The following is a 15,292-nucleotide window of genomic DNA, read 5'->3' as shown; positions in this document are numbered from 1 at the left end:
GGCAAGTGCTCTATCACTGAGCTACATCCCCAGTCCTGTAATTTTGTTTATTTTTATGGTGCTGAGGATTGACCCTAAGATTTTTCTCATGCTGTACATTCTATCACTGACCTCTTCCTATAGTGCATAAGGTATAATTTTTAAACATTCTTTAAGAAATGGAAAGTATGTAAATTATGAAAGAAGTAAGACACCCTGTTCTCCTTCAGTCCCAAGTATCCTTTTATATTTTCATCCACACTGTCTCCTCTCTCATTTTTCTCACTCTTTGAGTCATGAATGGTATATCCACATCCATAGATTAGCTTCTAAGTGCTCTTTCTTAATACTCACCTCCAGGAAGGCTTAGACTTGACTTTGTAAAACTGGAATGTCTTTTTCCCTTTAAGATACTAAAATATGATGCTTGGGTGTGGTTGCTCCATCAAAAAATAAAGTGCTTTCCCTGCAAGTAAGAATATCTAAATTGCATCTCACAGCACCCTTGTGCTTGCTTGAAATGCTAATGATAGAGAGATGGATACAGGAAGATATCTGGAGCATACTGGTCAACTGGCCTTGCAACAATCCTCATATTCCAGTAGACTTTGTTTCTTAAAAACTATAGTGGACAATTTCCTAAACAATAATGTCCAAGGTTGACCCTTGTCTTGCATAGTATGAACACAGATCCCATATACATGTCAAGATGCACACATATTTATACACACCTGAACTCAAAGGTTTTTCTTTCTTTTTTTTTTTTTTTTGAATGATAGTGAATGTTTGTTCTTTAGTTGCCTTGACCTTTTTGAATAACTGTAGAACTTTCTAGGACCTGCATGATTCTTGGCAGGAGTCATGAATCTTAATAGATGTTGTAGTTTTCCAGAGTAATTAAAACTACAGTTATTTATAAGACTTCATTTCGAAATTGCTGCAATATGTACTTGCTCCTAATTGATGGCAAATACATGCTATTTATCAATAATGCAAGATATTTATGCCCACATCTCCTTTTGTAGGGCTCAATTTTTTTCTTTAGCAATGAGAAGTCTAGAAACAGTGTCTCATGCTACAACAGCGGCCTGAATATAAATCAAGATGTTTTTGACTGACATTTTGGAAGCCAAAAAGGGATCAGCCACACAAAGAACAGTTAACATGGTTAGTCATGTATACACAGAGGACAGATCCTGGATTTCAAGCATAGTTTTGACAGTATCTTATATTTTAACAACACCAGTCCCTGCTTACTTTCCTTATATCGGGGTTAGATAAAGCACTACAAACTCATATCAGTTGGGTATGTTTAAAATTGTATTCTCACAGTTTTGGCAAGTCTGTGAGGTGGTTTTCCTGTATATAGGACAAGGTCTTTGTGGGGGCAGTCAGTCCAAAGTTGTGGGTGGTCGTGAATCTGTTTGTCTTCTTCTCTAGATTTAAGGACAGACATTATTTATTGCTTAATTTGGTGCCATACCAATCCTTTTGTAGATAGTAGATGCTCTGTGAGTGTTTGAATAGTAAATCTGTATGTTTATATCCATATGATGGTCTTAGAAATAAAGGTGTGGAAATGACAACCCAATTCTTTAGCGTATAAAAAGAACAAGTAGATGAATATACACTGCTTAAGAAAATGCCTGATACAATAAGGCAATGCTTGTTACCATAAAGAGCTAACCAGTATTAATATTCTACCATGAACCTTTTGATTATTTCCAGGGCAGAGCATAGTGCTCAGCCAGAGTTGAGCTTTGTAATGACATCAGTTAAGACCTGACTGTTGCAGGAGCACAGCTTTTCTTGATAGAAGAGGTGAGGCATCCAATCTCTGGCCCTCCCCACAATTCCATGCCTAGTTTTACTCCAGTACTGATATGATGAAACTTCTTTATCCATCTGCTCACGTAGTAACCTGTGTGTGCTCCAAGGGTGAGAATTTAATCTGCATCCTTACAATTATGAGGGTGGTTCTATCTGGGGTGTATGGAGGGTGCAAGATGCCAGTCAGTGGAATAGACAGATGGACAGATGGACAGACACATGCCTCCTCTGCAGTCATTTGTAATTATCTTAGAAGAGAACTAATGGGACTTGCAACTTTCTTCAGCTGCAAGGAAAGTGTCATAGAGAGAGCCTGCCACCTGTCTAAAGCTACATGATGGTGACTGAGATCAACGTGGGAAGTCAGGGCTAAGGCTCTGTGCTACCAGGCTGCACATCTGAAAATGTGGTTTTCTCACCTAGAATTCTCTTTTTTCTTGATTTTTTTCTAATAAACTTTATTGCTTAAACGCTGATTTCTTGGGACTAGACAGATGGCTTAGCAGTTAAGAAGGCTTTCTCGATTTATAGAGGACAGAACTCAGTTCCCAGCATCCACACACGAACTTCCAACTTTCTGCAACCCTACTCCCAGGTTCCTGATGTCCTCTTCTGGTGTCCATTAGCACTGCAGTGATAATGGTACAGGCAAAACACTCATACACATAAATTTAAAGGTAGAGTTTTTTTTTTTTTTAAAGTTTCTAATATTGATTATCTCTCAAGAAATTTTCCGGATTAATTTTAGTGATCTTTTAAATATTGCACTTCTCTTTCTGGTTTTATGGTTATTCAGTTCAGGACTGGTGTGTTGGGTGATAGGCAAATCCAGAGTTGCTCTCAGGATTACAGTTCTTAAAAACAGACACGATTTTTTTCTTTTTCTGTGTGTGGTAGCCCATGCCTGTGATCTCAGAACTTGGAAGGCTGAAGCAGGAAGATTACCATCAGTACAAAGGTAGCCTGGGCTACAGAGTGAAACCCTATCTCCTCCACACCAAATTGTAGGAATAGGTATTTTTTAGTTTTAGTCATGAGAAGATGTCTGTAGATGTATTGTGTGACTTTGTGCCTACGGTTAAATATATGTATTACATATATGATGAAAACTTAATATACAGCTATCATATTAAAATGTTTACCACAATAATAAAATTAAGTTTATTCATCACACAATGTGATGTATTCTTTGATATGTATTTTTGATGAAATTCAGGTGCATTGTTGTAAACTCTTTAGTCCCAATAAATGTGATTTTCCTTTGACTGACTGATGTTATCAAGTTTGTACGTCCATAGTTAATATAGTTTATACATATATGTGAAAAATTATGATTATGTTTTCATACATATATTGCTTTAATATATGATGGTTTATTTTGATTCATCAATAACTAACAGAAGAGAGTCTTGAGCTTCTGGCTCATGAAGATCATCAGATAACTGGGAGAAGATGGCATCATATAATAATTCCATGGCTGTGTTTGTATATCGTGTCTGTCTCTTTAGGAACCTGGGTCGAACTGAAAAATGTGCAGCTGTGCATTCAAATGTTTTGTGTCTAGATTTTGTCTTCTTAAGACCCTAAATGTGTCATGGGCTAGATTGCATTTTGTTTAGACTTATAAATAAGATTAGTAGACAATACCATTAATTGCATGATTCAAAGATGCAAGGCAGTTGCTTTCCTCATATGTTAATATTTAAAATGGTTGCAAAGTAGGGAAAGGAGAAGAAACTTTTTTTCTGATAGTAGAATCTCACCCTCCCATCTCCTCTAGGCAGCCTGGGTTTCTCCAATGTTTGCATTCCACTCACAGTGTCTTTCAGATTCCTCTGTGGTTCCAGAATCAAAGATTCTATTGTTTCTGTTAAGACTGTGGATTCCCTGAGACTAGGAGCTAGGTCTTGCTCAACTTTTACTTTGAGTATTTCCCAGAAGTTTAGGCAGTTAAAAAGTACTAAGCCGTCAACAGCTGATAGAGGGAGGCAGGTAGTTGGAAAATGAGTGCCCTCTCAGAGACATACACTATGTAATCAGGCCACCCAGGACCAAGTCCCAGCCTTCTTGCCTAATTCCCTTGAGCCCTTACATAAATGACGTGAACTCTCAGCATCTGTCTCCATTTGACAAAGGAGGGATAACAATAGGTTTCCTTTATAGGCACTATATCTATAAAGCCTTTAAAACAGTAGTGGATTCATGAATGACGTTGTAAGTTAGATTAGACCCAACTATGCATTTCTATTTTAAATGGCTCTCTGTTTTATATCTCTGGTTGTCTTATATTCTTTCATTTTCTGGGCTAAAGACTGATTTACACAGTGAAATCATGTTAGTGGCTATAACCACTTGCTTGTTGAATATCAATGCCTCCCCCCCTTGTCCTCTTACCTTCCTCCCTCTATGCTCCCTCTCCTATTTTCTTTGTATTTGTATAACAGCAAACCCTGACCTTGTACAATTCATCAGTTGTTATCAACTTGATTCTTGATTCTTTTAGCTCCCTTAGTATTGAGGAGAAGTAACATTTAACAAATGTCTGCGTGGTGCCAATCCAAAGTCTGACACTTGATTGCTCCTGTGGACAGTGGTGTCATCTCTCTTTAAGTTCCTTGAATCATCCAGAGCTAGGAAACATCACAATCTAATTCTACCTCACATCAAAGAGAAACTGTCTTCTTTGCTACCCTATTATCTGTCCTTCTGTCTGCTATCCTATTATCTGTCCATCTTCTGTCTGACATCTTTCTCAGTGTCTCAGTATGCTCTGTCCCCATCAGCTCACTGATAACCAGGAAAATCTCCATGTCATTTTTCCCAGCCAAGCATGCATCTTACAAACTTTTATTTTATTTTATTTTTTCTGGATCCTAGACCTTGGAGCAGAGGTCCCATGAATGGATGGCTACGACTCTGGCAAACCACTGCTGTTTTCTTTTACTTGTTTTTTTTTTTTTTTTTTTTTTTTTGGCATCCACATGGGATTACACAATACCACACTAATCAAATGATTGGGCACCCTGCAAAGCAGGGGACCAACACTTTTTGCTTTGAAAGACTATTCATTCTATTTGATCTTTTAAAGCAACCACTCATACAACTAATATGATGGCGATTACGTCACTGAGTGTCTGTACATATGCATAATTTAGGAATGAGTCTGCTTTATACTTTGAATTACACATGAGGCAGGTATCTATAAATATCTTTGTGGGCCTGGATATATTTATGAGATTAATTAAATCTATTTTCAAGCTTTTAACTGATTCTCCACCCTTGCTCCCACAACACACTCTCTATTGTTGTATTCACCTGTGGGTAGTTTGATTGATTCGGTGTCCAACTCTAAGACTATAAGAGCTTTCAGTAAGATACTCATAAAATCTTACACAAGCTAAGCATCTGGCATGATGCTAGGCTATCTTTGAAGCATATCACCACATTCTTATAGAATTGTGTCCTAAGCATTTGCAGGTATGTATAGTCCCACACATGTGGCTAAACAGGAGAACCTTTCGGTGTGTGTGTGTGTGTGTGTGTGTGTGTGTGTGTGTGTGTGTGTGTGTGTGTGTTTGCTTTTCAATGGAGTCTTTTTGTCAGAAATGTTTAGCTTAATTGAAACTTTTAGGGCCAATTCCTTCTGCCTTTGCAGGAAAGGAAGCCCAAACAGTTTATATTTACAGGTTAAGCATCTCCATTCTGTAACCCCCCCCCCCAACCAGTTTTTGAGTGTCACATGACAACTTCTTGCTAAGATACTATCAAAACTTGAATGCAGTGAAACTATTCTATGATGAAGTTACTTCCAAGATTTGTAATGTATCTGTGAACCATAAATGAATTTGACATTTTGATGTGGGTCCCATCCTCAATATATCTCACTATATGAATGCAAATACTCTGAAATATGAAGAAAAAACCAAACTTGCTGATCTGTAGAATACTTCTTGGCCTCTAGCACTCCAGATACAAAAATTTGAACCTATAGCAGGCAGAGTTCATGTGAGGGAGAAGGAAGTTCATTCTGCCACCGTTGACACATCTAAAGTTACAGTCTGCGGCTATAAATAACGACTGCAGACATGGGTTAAAGAGACAGATTCCCTGTGCTTAGTTTCCCAAACGGGATGGTGTTTACCTTTCTGTCCCCCACTGCCTTTCTAATGGGGCTAGGCACTGAGAGTGCTTCGGAAAGGTTACACACAAACCATTCTTATACACGTCTTTTCTGCTACCAATCTATTTTACTTATTTCCAGTTCTGGTTACTTACAAAGTAGTTTTGTGATGTAGTTATTATAAGAAAACTTGAGGGCATCTGGGCAACCTATTACACTTTCTCTGGGAACAAGAAATTCACCTGCTTGGGGAAGTTTTGTTTTTAATTTTTCAAATATCTCATCTTTGATGGATTTTCCTGTGCATGCCCAAAAGGACACTCAACACCCAAAAATGTGACATTACCCTGAGTTCTTTCAGAGTTCCACTTAGCAGCATTTTACACTGTTTCTTTGCTCACATGCTTTCAAAAACTTCTACAACTCTACAGTTGTGGGTTCAAATCTTGTGTTGCATTTTCTTTTAAAAATTGTCTGGATTGTTTTCAGTGCATATCTTTCATGTATATCTTATGTACCTCTCGGTGACTTTGTGCTCTGAGCACCGTTTGAACTTCTGCCTTCTTTGTGTAAAGGTAGCCAGAAGAGAATGTGGGAAACAGTTTGCCTCTCAGGTTTATTTTTATCAGCACCAATTACATGTGGAATCAGAAGTGCAGATATATATTTTTATCATAAATTTCCTCAAGTAAAAAGTGCCACAGAACTTGTTGGAGCTAAGAACCTTGAATCAGGAAGAAAAAAAAATGGTCATGGAGAAGTGCCCACTGCATGCCGGGAGCTTTGAGAATGGTTTCTATCACTCAGTAGATATTAATTCATATTTTATGAGAAAAGCCAAGGCTCGGAGATTAGTCCACGAGCTGTCACTGAGGTAGTATGGGCAAAGAGGATCCATGTTTCTTTTGTGTCTCTGGTACTTCTTCTGGCTAGGTGTGTGGTTGAGCCAGCACATTTTGAATCCATCTGGTTCTGATACAACTTTGAAGAACTTCTTAGTAGTGTAATTAGTATATATGGACGGACGTGTGGTTGGCTTACTGGGCCCAAAGTAAACGAGTTTCTTCTTTGCAAAGTCATATCGTTCCCATCCGATCTCCAATACTACAATCGAAGACACCGCGCTTCCTTTCTGACTAAGTTACACTATAGTTGGTGCAGCTGGGGTTGTTAGGTGTGGGAGGGGTACTGGCTGTGGGTTTTCAGGTCTAATTGACACATGCATGTAGCCGAAGACTATCTCCCATTGCCTTTGCTCTTGTAGGCCGAGAAGGTGTGAACATTGTTGAACTGAGACATTGTTTTCTAGGACTCACTGGATGATGTCTCCTAGGTGCTTTGGACCTTAGCTGTAATAGCTGTAAATCTTAAGCCATAGTCCCACAAATCTGTTTTACTGTTTTATTGGGGGGCAAGTGTGTTTAATGGATTTTTTTTTTTTTTGAGGCAGGCTCTCACTATATATAACCTTGGCTGGCCTGGAATTCACAGAGAGACTCCTTGAGTGCTGGGATTAAAAGTGTTCATGACAGTCTATATTCTGTCTTTTTCCTCTCTCTCTTTCCTTTTCTTTTAAATCAAATATTTTCTAAGGGGAGATTAGGAATCATATATCTTAGCTTCCTGTCTTTGAAAGACCAATACGAAGGATTTTGAGAGGCACCAAAATTTTGTGAAATTCCCATATCTGATTGCATTTCCAGACAGAGATGAAATATCTATTGGAAATTGATTCTGTTATAGATGGTGAAAGGTAACAGGGACATCTGCTTGTTGAGGTCTATTCAAGATTAGATGATACCTTGAAGGCACTTTACTGGACAGACACGTGGGAGAGAGTATTTGTAGCATGGAAAACATCTTCAAGATGGTTTTCCATGTGGTTTAGATATACGTGTTTTACACTGCTCATTATTTAGAGTCAGCACACTTGAAATAAGGCATTATTCCACCTTCATTTCCTTTGGGAGTGTACTTCAATGGCCTGGATCAAACACTCCTGGTTCACAGTAGAGGTTGATCTTAAAAGAAAAGTACATTCCTTTAAATGGTATTCAAGATCAAACTTGTAGACACTTGCAGTAAGACTTCCTTTAATCAAAGTAGGGTCCCATGTCCAGGCTGTGTTCTTTGAATTCTGCATATACCCCACATTCCTGGCATTTTACATTCATATGTATGGTGAATTTATTTTCCTTTTCAACCCAAAGCTGTGGATTCCTCCTGAGTTTTGAGGCATTTTTAGATGCCTAAATATGACTGTTGGCCAGGAAAAAAATGTCCTTTTTTTTCTGCATAGCCTGGTTATAAGAGCAAGACAGACTGAGACAGAACTTAGTGAAAGAGCCATTTCTTCCACAATCCATTTGTTTATTCTCAGGAAAGTTTCTAAGTTTCTTACATTTACTAAACTTCTGCAAGCTTATCCTTAGAGTCAGCAGAACAAGCGTGTTCATTCCTATTGTTAGCGTAAGGATTGAATGGGAGAATCCACATAACTGTTCAGCGTAATGTTTGGTACATATCAACTCTTTCTTACTCTTAAATTTACCGTGTAAAGGACCAGGGAAATGAACACACACACACACCACCAACACCAACACCACCACCAACACCACCACCAACACCAACAGCAACAGCAACAACAACAGCCAAAACAAAACAAAATAAGGAAGACTTGGTTGTTGGAACACTGTAGGATGAGTTCAGAGAGGCAGGGGACCTTGCCTCATTTTCCATTTTTTTAGACTTCTGATGGGTACCATGGAAACATCTAGGATTAAGGTGGCATAATTATATAGAGGAATGAATGAGCACCTCTGCAAAGCAAACCAAATCATAAGTAAGTTTATAGATAGAAGTGTAACTTGAGGAGAGACAAATGGACGGATAGAGCATTTTTTTTCCTCCTGAATTTAATTGACTTCATGGAAACTTAGGACCAGAAGTTGAAACCAGGATTGTTTCTCTGTATTTTCTCCTTTGTGGGTCATTCCTTAAACTTGTCAATAGTTATGGCCAGAATTTCCAAGTGGGAAGCCACTCGTGACATGCCAGGGAGCGTGGCTTTCTGAAATAGATTCTGCTGCCGAAAAGAACTCTGAGTGTTTTCTGAGGAAGGCTGACCTCCTTTCATGCCACTTACTGTGAATTAAAGCTGCAAGGGAGAACTAGTTTGGGCATGTGGCATAGCACTTAGCACCGCTGCTGCCAGGGAACAAGATTTGTGTTTCTAAGGAGATACAACAAAAAGGAGAATGCTTTAAGAGCCAGCGGCTGTCAGAGTGTAAAAGTATCTATGTTGAGAAAGGAAAATAGAAGCTGAATTAAGTAATTTTATACGCACGTTACAGGGCACCCTTCTGCTAGTAATTCTTAAATTCAAAAGCAAATAGTTGTGACCACAAAGGGCTTAGTACATCTCAGCTGATCTAAGCTTGCAGACTCAAACTGGCTATGATCGGTACTGACCTGAGCCTCGCACGTGATTTTAAGATGCCCTGACTCTTGTCTGTTATTTGGTTGGACTGTATTAATAACACGGAACAAAGGGTGACTTGTCAAGCAGAGACTCTGGCAGCTACTTGACAATATATTCTGAGTAAAGAGGGGAGGAGAGTTCTGCTTCTAACAACTTGAGTATCAAAACAGCTCTCACCAGCCTCTTTAAATGCCCAGATCAACCTCTTTGCAAATGTTTCCTCCTTTGCTGGCTTGGTAGGATGTCCTGGGATTTAACTGGATGAAGTATCGCCACAGGATAGAAATCACAGGGAGAGTGTACCAAGGAAAAATTACAGTACTGCTATATTTACCTAGTGCCTCTGTACTAGGGTTTTATTTTCCACAGTTGGAAAGGGAACCACCTGTCTCAACTGCTGATGTCAGAGAGCTCCCTCGAGACTTGGGCTGTTGGAAAGCACATGATACTGTACATATTTGCTCTTACGTCCATATCTGGCTGAGATCGGGTTTCACATTTGTGTCCTATTGTGGAATTCATTGAGCAGTGACTCCCAGGTGCCCTCCCACGTCACTGAGCTCCAGTGAATTAAAACGTAGCTGGTGCAAGCCCCTGTTGTGAGTCCTGTCTGGACTGTCCATAGGAGTATCTGCACTCCAGCAGAATGAGTGACATGGATGTTGGGATTGTCATCCATGGATTCAATTTTGAAAGTGAGTAACCGGAGGCATTCTCTCCACACCTCAGACCCACTATGCTGCTGGTATGTAGGGGTTTGTCTCATATCTAACGACAGGGATGATTTTTAAAAATGACATAAGATCAGGAGACTGTATGTGCATGCTGTTATTATTGTTGTTGTTGTTTTGCAATAGGAGGATATGATCCTAGGGCATCATGCGTGGCTGTCAAGTACTCCCCCCCAGGCTATAATCCCTTGCCTTTTTGTATTTTTTTTTTTTACATTTTTTACTGAAGAGACAAAAAGAGATTAAACTGCAGTCTAGCATTCTTTGCATGAGTATAAAGAAATTGTTACAGAGCAAATGAATTCTATAAGCAAGAACGATTGAAAATTATCAATGTGCATTTGAGGCAATAGATTGCATTTTGATTTTGTTTGTTTTTAGGATGTTTGTTTGGAAGTGTATAACTCAGCACTTAAGCTTTTTTTTTTTTTTTTTTTTTTTTTTTTGTGGCTGCAAAGAATTAGATCTTTTAAATATAACTCCTTAAAGAGATGTGAGGGCCACTATATTGCATGACTCCAGGGGGTATCATTTGTGTCATAGTCAGAGTCGCACACATCAGGTCTCCTGCTGACTGTATGTACAATCTCAGGAAATATGACCCCATCATCATTACTCAAACATTGCATAAATATAGAATGGTTGCCCACAATTGCAGAAGGCTTGCCATTAGTGAAGTAGTTTATTATTTTAATAGTGCCATGAATCTGAATTTGAATATCTTTACCAACTTGCAAATTATACAGCTATTATACAAAATAGGTAGGAAAATAGTCTGAGGGTATGAATTACATTCTTGGGCCATGCCAGATCAATGTCGTGGGGACCAGTCCCACAGTTCTTAATTCCCAGCCTTTCTATGATGTGCAATTTCAATTACATTTATGTCTGAAATGATGCCGCTGTCTTAGGCTCAAGTCCTAAAAATAGAGTAACTATGATGGGCTAAGTCCCCTCTGTTCATCTAATCTTACCTCTAGCACAGAATTTCCCCCTGAACCATTAAAAGTGTTATAATATATGATTGATATTAATTAGTTTTCTGTAAAGTACTGCACTCCTCAACATGAACTCAACTAGAAGTAAATATATTACCATGAATTAAGGTTTTATTAGTTGAGAAGAATTGGATGAAGGCACCTATGTGAAATCCTAAGTACAGACATCAAGTTGAATTAATGCCAGCACTGCTCAGAGATTAATTTGACTACCGAATAAGAAATAGTAGACTGTAGCATAACTCTGTTTACTGAATCATTTTTGGCATAAAAAACTAAAGCTATATTATAGATGTAGCAACAGGCTTCACCACCCCACCACCACCACCTTGGAAGGGAGAGGCGGGTGCATTTTATGACTAAAGAGAATGATAGCCTGTGAAGACACAAAAGCTGTCGTCTGGAGAACCTTGCATGCTGTGTATATCGCCACACTGTGTGTACTTAGTGAGCTTTGGCCATCTTCTGCATCCAAACAGAGTTTTACAACATGATCAGTTCTAGTTTGCACAGTCCTACTTTCAGAATCCTGGGTAAAGCTTTTACATTTGCATCTTATTATTATGTATGTATTTGGAAAAAGGTGCAGAAGGTGCTAAAAAGATTTATAGGCTTGCCCCAGGGAGATTGTTGAAGGGATTCCTAATGATTTTGAGGAAGGATAGATTATGTAGCATTTAATAAATTCAAGCACTGAGCAGTGTTGGGGATGAGTCTTCCAAGGCTAATTAATAGGTGTGGCGCCCCCTGGAGTTGTGCAGTGATGCTGCGGCCATGCTCAGCTGTTCCTTTTTATTTCCCCAAGTCCCTATTCCCACATAATTCACTGATTTGATTTTTCATCTCTGATATAACCTGAAGACTAAATAAAAGGTTTGCACCATTGAAGAGGGATATTATACACATCACACATGTAATTCAAAAATTTCTAGTAACTGCTTTTCAAAAAGATACATTTAATTTTAATAAGATCTTTTATTTAACAGGGTACATCCAAAATATTTTATCAAAATGTAATCTGTAAATTATTAACGAGATAATCCATATTCGGTTCCTTACACCGGGCTGGAAATCATAGGCCCATTTCATGGAATATTTCAATTTTGAAAACCTAAAGCTCACAACATGGAAAACAAAATATAGTAAGATCCGCTTGTGTCCTTTTATCAATTGCAAAAGTAACTGTGTGATTGATAAGAGATTTTCCACCATTGTGAATGATGCTAAGACAACCTCATTGATAGCCTGCTGGGGGCAAACCTGTCTTTGCCCTGTACTGTTCTGATATCCTGCCACTGCTCTCCTCCCTACCTTCCATGTGTGATTCACACATCATCAACATTCCTGAGGTTTCCACATTGGCAAACTCATGATCTCTTGTCAGGTTTTGTGCAGTTTTTGGTTGCTTCTTACTAAAAATGTTCTTGAAAGTCTTGGACTCAAGTACTTTTGTGGCCTGCTTGAAGGTTGGAAACAAATGGTCTCTTCAGAGGCAAAGCTGGGTCAGGTTTCCAAATCAAATATTTTAAAATATTTTAGCACTTTTTTTTTTTTTTTTTGGTTTGGTTTTTTTAAAGACAGGGTTTCTCTGCAGAGCCCTGGCTGTCCTGGAACTAACTTTGTAGACCAGACTGGCCTTGAATTTGGAAATCCACCTGCCTTTGCCTCCCAAGTGCTGGGATTAAAGGCGTGCGCAACTACCACCTGGCATATTATAGTACTTTTATCTTAAAAAAAAAAAAAAAAAAAAAAAAAAAACAAAAAACTTTTTTTGTTTGTTTTGTTTTTGCTCTGTTTTGTTTTCCTTTTCTTCCATTGAGCAGAGAACTCAACAGGCACTCTGCATTCCTATCAACTGTGTTACTGAGGCATTCAGAGAAACTCAGTTTAAGACAAGATGTGACCACAGCTTGGCTGGGCTGTCTTCTGCAGCTTGATACACCCTCCATCCCTTCATTCCTCTTTTTATTCTTTCATTTAGATGAGGAAGCAAGGCAAAAAAAATCAAACTCTACTTTTACTTGATATTTAATTGATTTTTCAGATATTTGTACATGAATAATAGGTATTATTATTATTGATTATATGTATATGCTAGTCACAGGACCAATAAATACCTCATTTAAACCTAGTGCCAACCATATCAAATAGATATCTTCATTGGAATTTGTATGGATGATGCTGATACTCATTTGAGCGCTCACAGATCTACAAAGCATGATTCTCTGGGCTCTTTTTCTGGAGAAGGAGAAGACATTTTCAAACTAAGTCAAATGTCACCCTTTAACAATGCATTTTGAGCCAAAGGTAAATGTACTAAAATATTTGATTTGGAAAAATTAATCTTTTTGTTACTTAAGAAGTACATGTATATAGCACTTAATCACATCCATAAACAAACAACAAACAAATAAACAAACAAAGATTTAGGAAGCTAAGTGGTTTGTCCAAGGTGGAATAAACAAACCCTAGACATCAGGCTTTTTGTTTCTAGTTTCTTGATTCTCTGTCTCACTCCTCATTTTCTGAGTGGTTTAATGACCTAAGAAAGTAAGTTGAAATTTGAATTTTTTTATTAACAGAAAACAAACAAACTTTTAAACATGGTAGTATAGAAATATTACTGTTTTTTTCTTCTCAATGTCTTTAATCCTTTGCTGAACTATAATGTCATTAATGAAAGTCAACCCTCATCAAAAGGGTTGAGAAAAATTCATTTCCCCTAATTAATCACACCCATGTAACCAGAACGGACAGAAAAAGGAAACTATGTAGAGTTCCCCAAGTGCACGCTTGCTGTTGGGCCACCTCCTCTAGCTGCCACCAAGTGCAGCCGATTCTGCCCTCCAGCTGCAAGAGTAGTCATCCATTTTGATGTCTTATTGAAATGGAATCATGGGGGTTGTAGGTGTGTGTGTGTGTGTGTGTCTGCCTGCCTTTGCTGCAGCCATTATACCCCACTATATTCATAGAGATGTGTACTTTTGGGTCTGTGAAGTTTATTCATTTTCATCTTTTCAAGTATTCGAATCTTAATAATCAAATCATAATAGAAAAATAGAAGAAATATTTTTATTTACCATTGATTATTATTTTAAAAGTTTAAGGGGATTTGATAGCCTTAAAAGTCACATCACACAGCTGAGATATGGTTCTCAGGAGAAGTCAGTACATGACACATTCCAGAAAACCACTGGGAGAAAGCTCAAGGCTTTTACATACGATGTGGCCCTAGGTGATAAGCTAAAGGAAACAAAGAACACACAGGCTGAAAATACTCACAGCAGAGCTCCCGGTTTGACTGTCTACTTGGTCCTTTGTGAAGCTGTGGGATAGGTTAGGTGTGGCCTATTTTTAGGTGCTCTTCATGGAAACAAATCTATGAATATGGAAGATAGAAAGTTCCATCTTGACAGTAGAGACTTCTGTTGTGAAAGGAGGTGAAAGAGCAACCAATCTGCTTAACTGCTTGTACAAAGCAGGACCTGGAGACGTTAGAGAAAGGCATAGAATACAGGTTGTTCAACATAGAAAATCTCATCAGCCCCTTTCACAGGCTGACTAACAGACACTGAACTTACACACCCTTAAGCTAGTTGTTTCCTTGTTCCTTTCCTTTGGTTGTGGCAAACTATGAAGTTATGCTAGGACCATAGTATTGACTTGGAGCTAACCGGTTGCTATTCCAAGGCATTGTCCTGTCTGAGGTTTATGACTTACCCAACCTGTTCCCTTCCTAGTTTTCTGTCACCATCACCCCCTCTCCAAATTTTTGGTTCAGAATTTAAAGTGTTTATGGTTATCCATTTAACCTAAGAGAACCTTTCAGCCAGGTGACGATAGAAGATGCAGAAGTGCAAATCATACATGACTTGCTGAAAAGAGTTGAATGTACAGAAAGAATACTTGGACAAGAAAGCCATAAGCCCTAGGATCCATCAGCCATCTACCCTTCACTCTGTCCCCAATATATTAATACATATTTTAATAATTTTATTCACACCCCCATCTCCCCTCTGCCATCTTTTCCAGGCAGCTACACAGTGTGTAGGCAGTAGCCAGGCCGGGTCATGGGAAGGGGGCCCTGTGCTTCTAAACTGAGTGGTTGCTGGTTAGATATTCAAAAGAGGGTAAAACTCTGGTAGGTTAGTTC

General features: G+C 38.5%; 1 protein-coding gene across 7 annotated transcripts in view; it reads left to right on the top strand.

Moving 5' to 3' along the window:
* Ppargc1a (peroxisome proliferative activated receptor, gamma, coactivator 1 alpha) overlaps positions 1 to 15,292 on the top strand; it is a 661,605-nt gene that overhangs the window by 538,119 nt on the left and 108,194 nt on the right. Inside the window, exon 1 of one of the 7 annotated variants that reach the window (NR_132764.1) lies at positions 10,010 to 10,105. The exons of 4 other annotated variants lie outside the window; for them this stretch is intronic. Coding sequence is in view for 2 of the 3 variants with exons in the window: in XM_006503775.1 (XP_006503838.1) it covers positions 10,070 to 10,105 (36 nt within the window). In the remaining variant the exon portion in view is untranslated. Of the gene's footprint in view, positions 1 to 10,009; positions 10,156 to 15,292 lie in introns of those variants that run through there. 2 more of the 7 variants (XM_006503775.1, XM_006503777.3) reach the window with 2 other exon arrangements.

This window comes from Mus musculus, chromosome 5 (assembly GCF_000001635.26).
Source record: "Mus musculus strain C57BL/6J chromosome 5, GRCm38.p6 C57BL/6J".
Lineage (NCBI taxonomy): Eukaryota > Metazoa > Chordata > Mammalia > Rodentia > Muridae > Mus > Mus musculus.
This window is presented reverse-complemented; position numbering and strand designations above follow the sequence as displayed.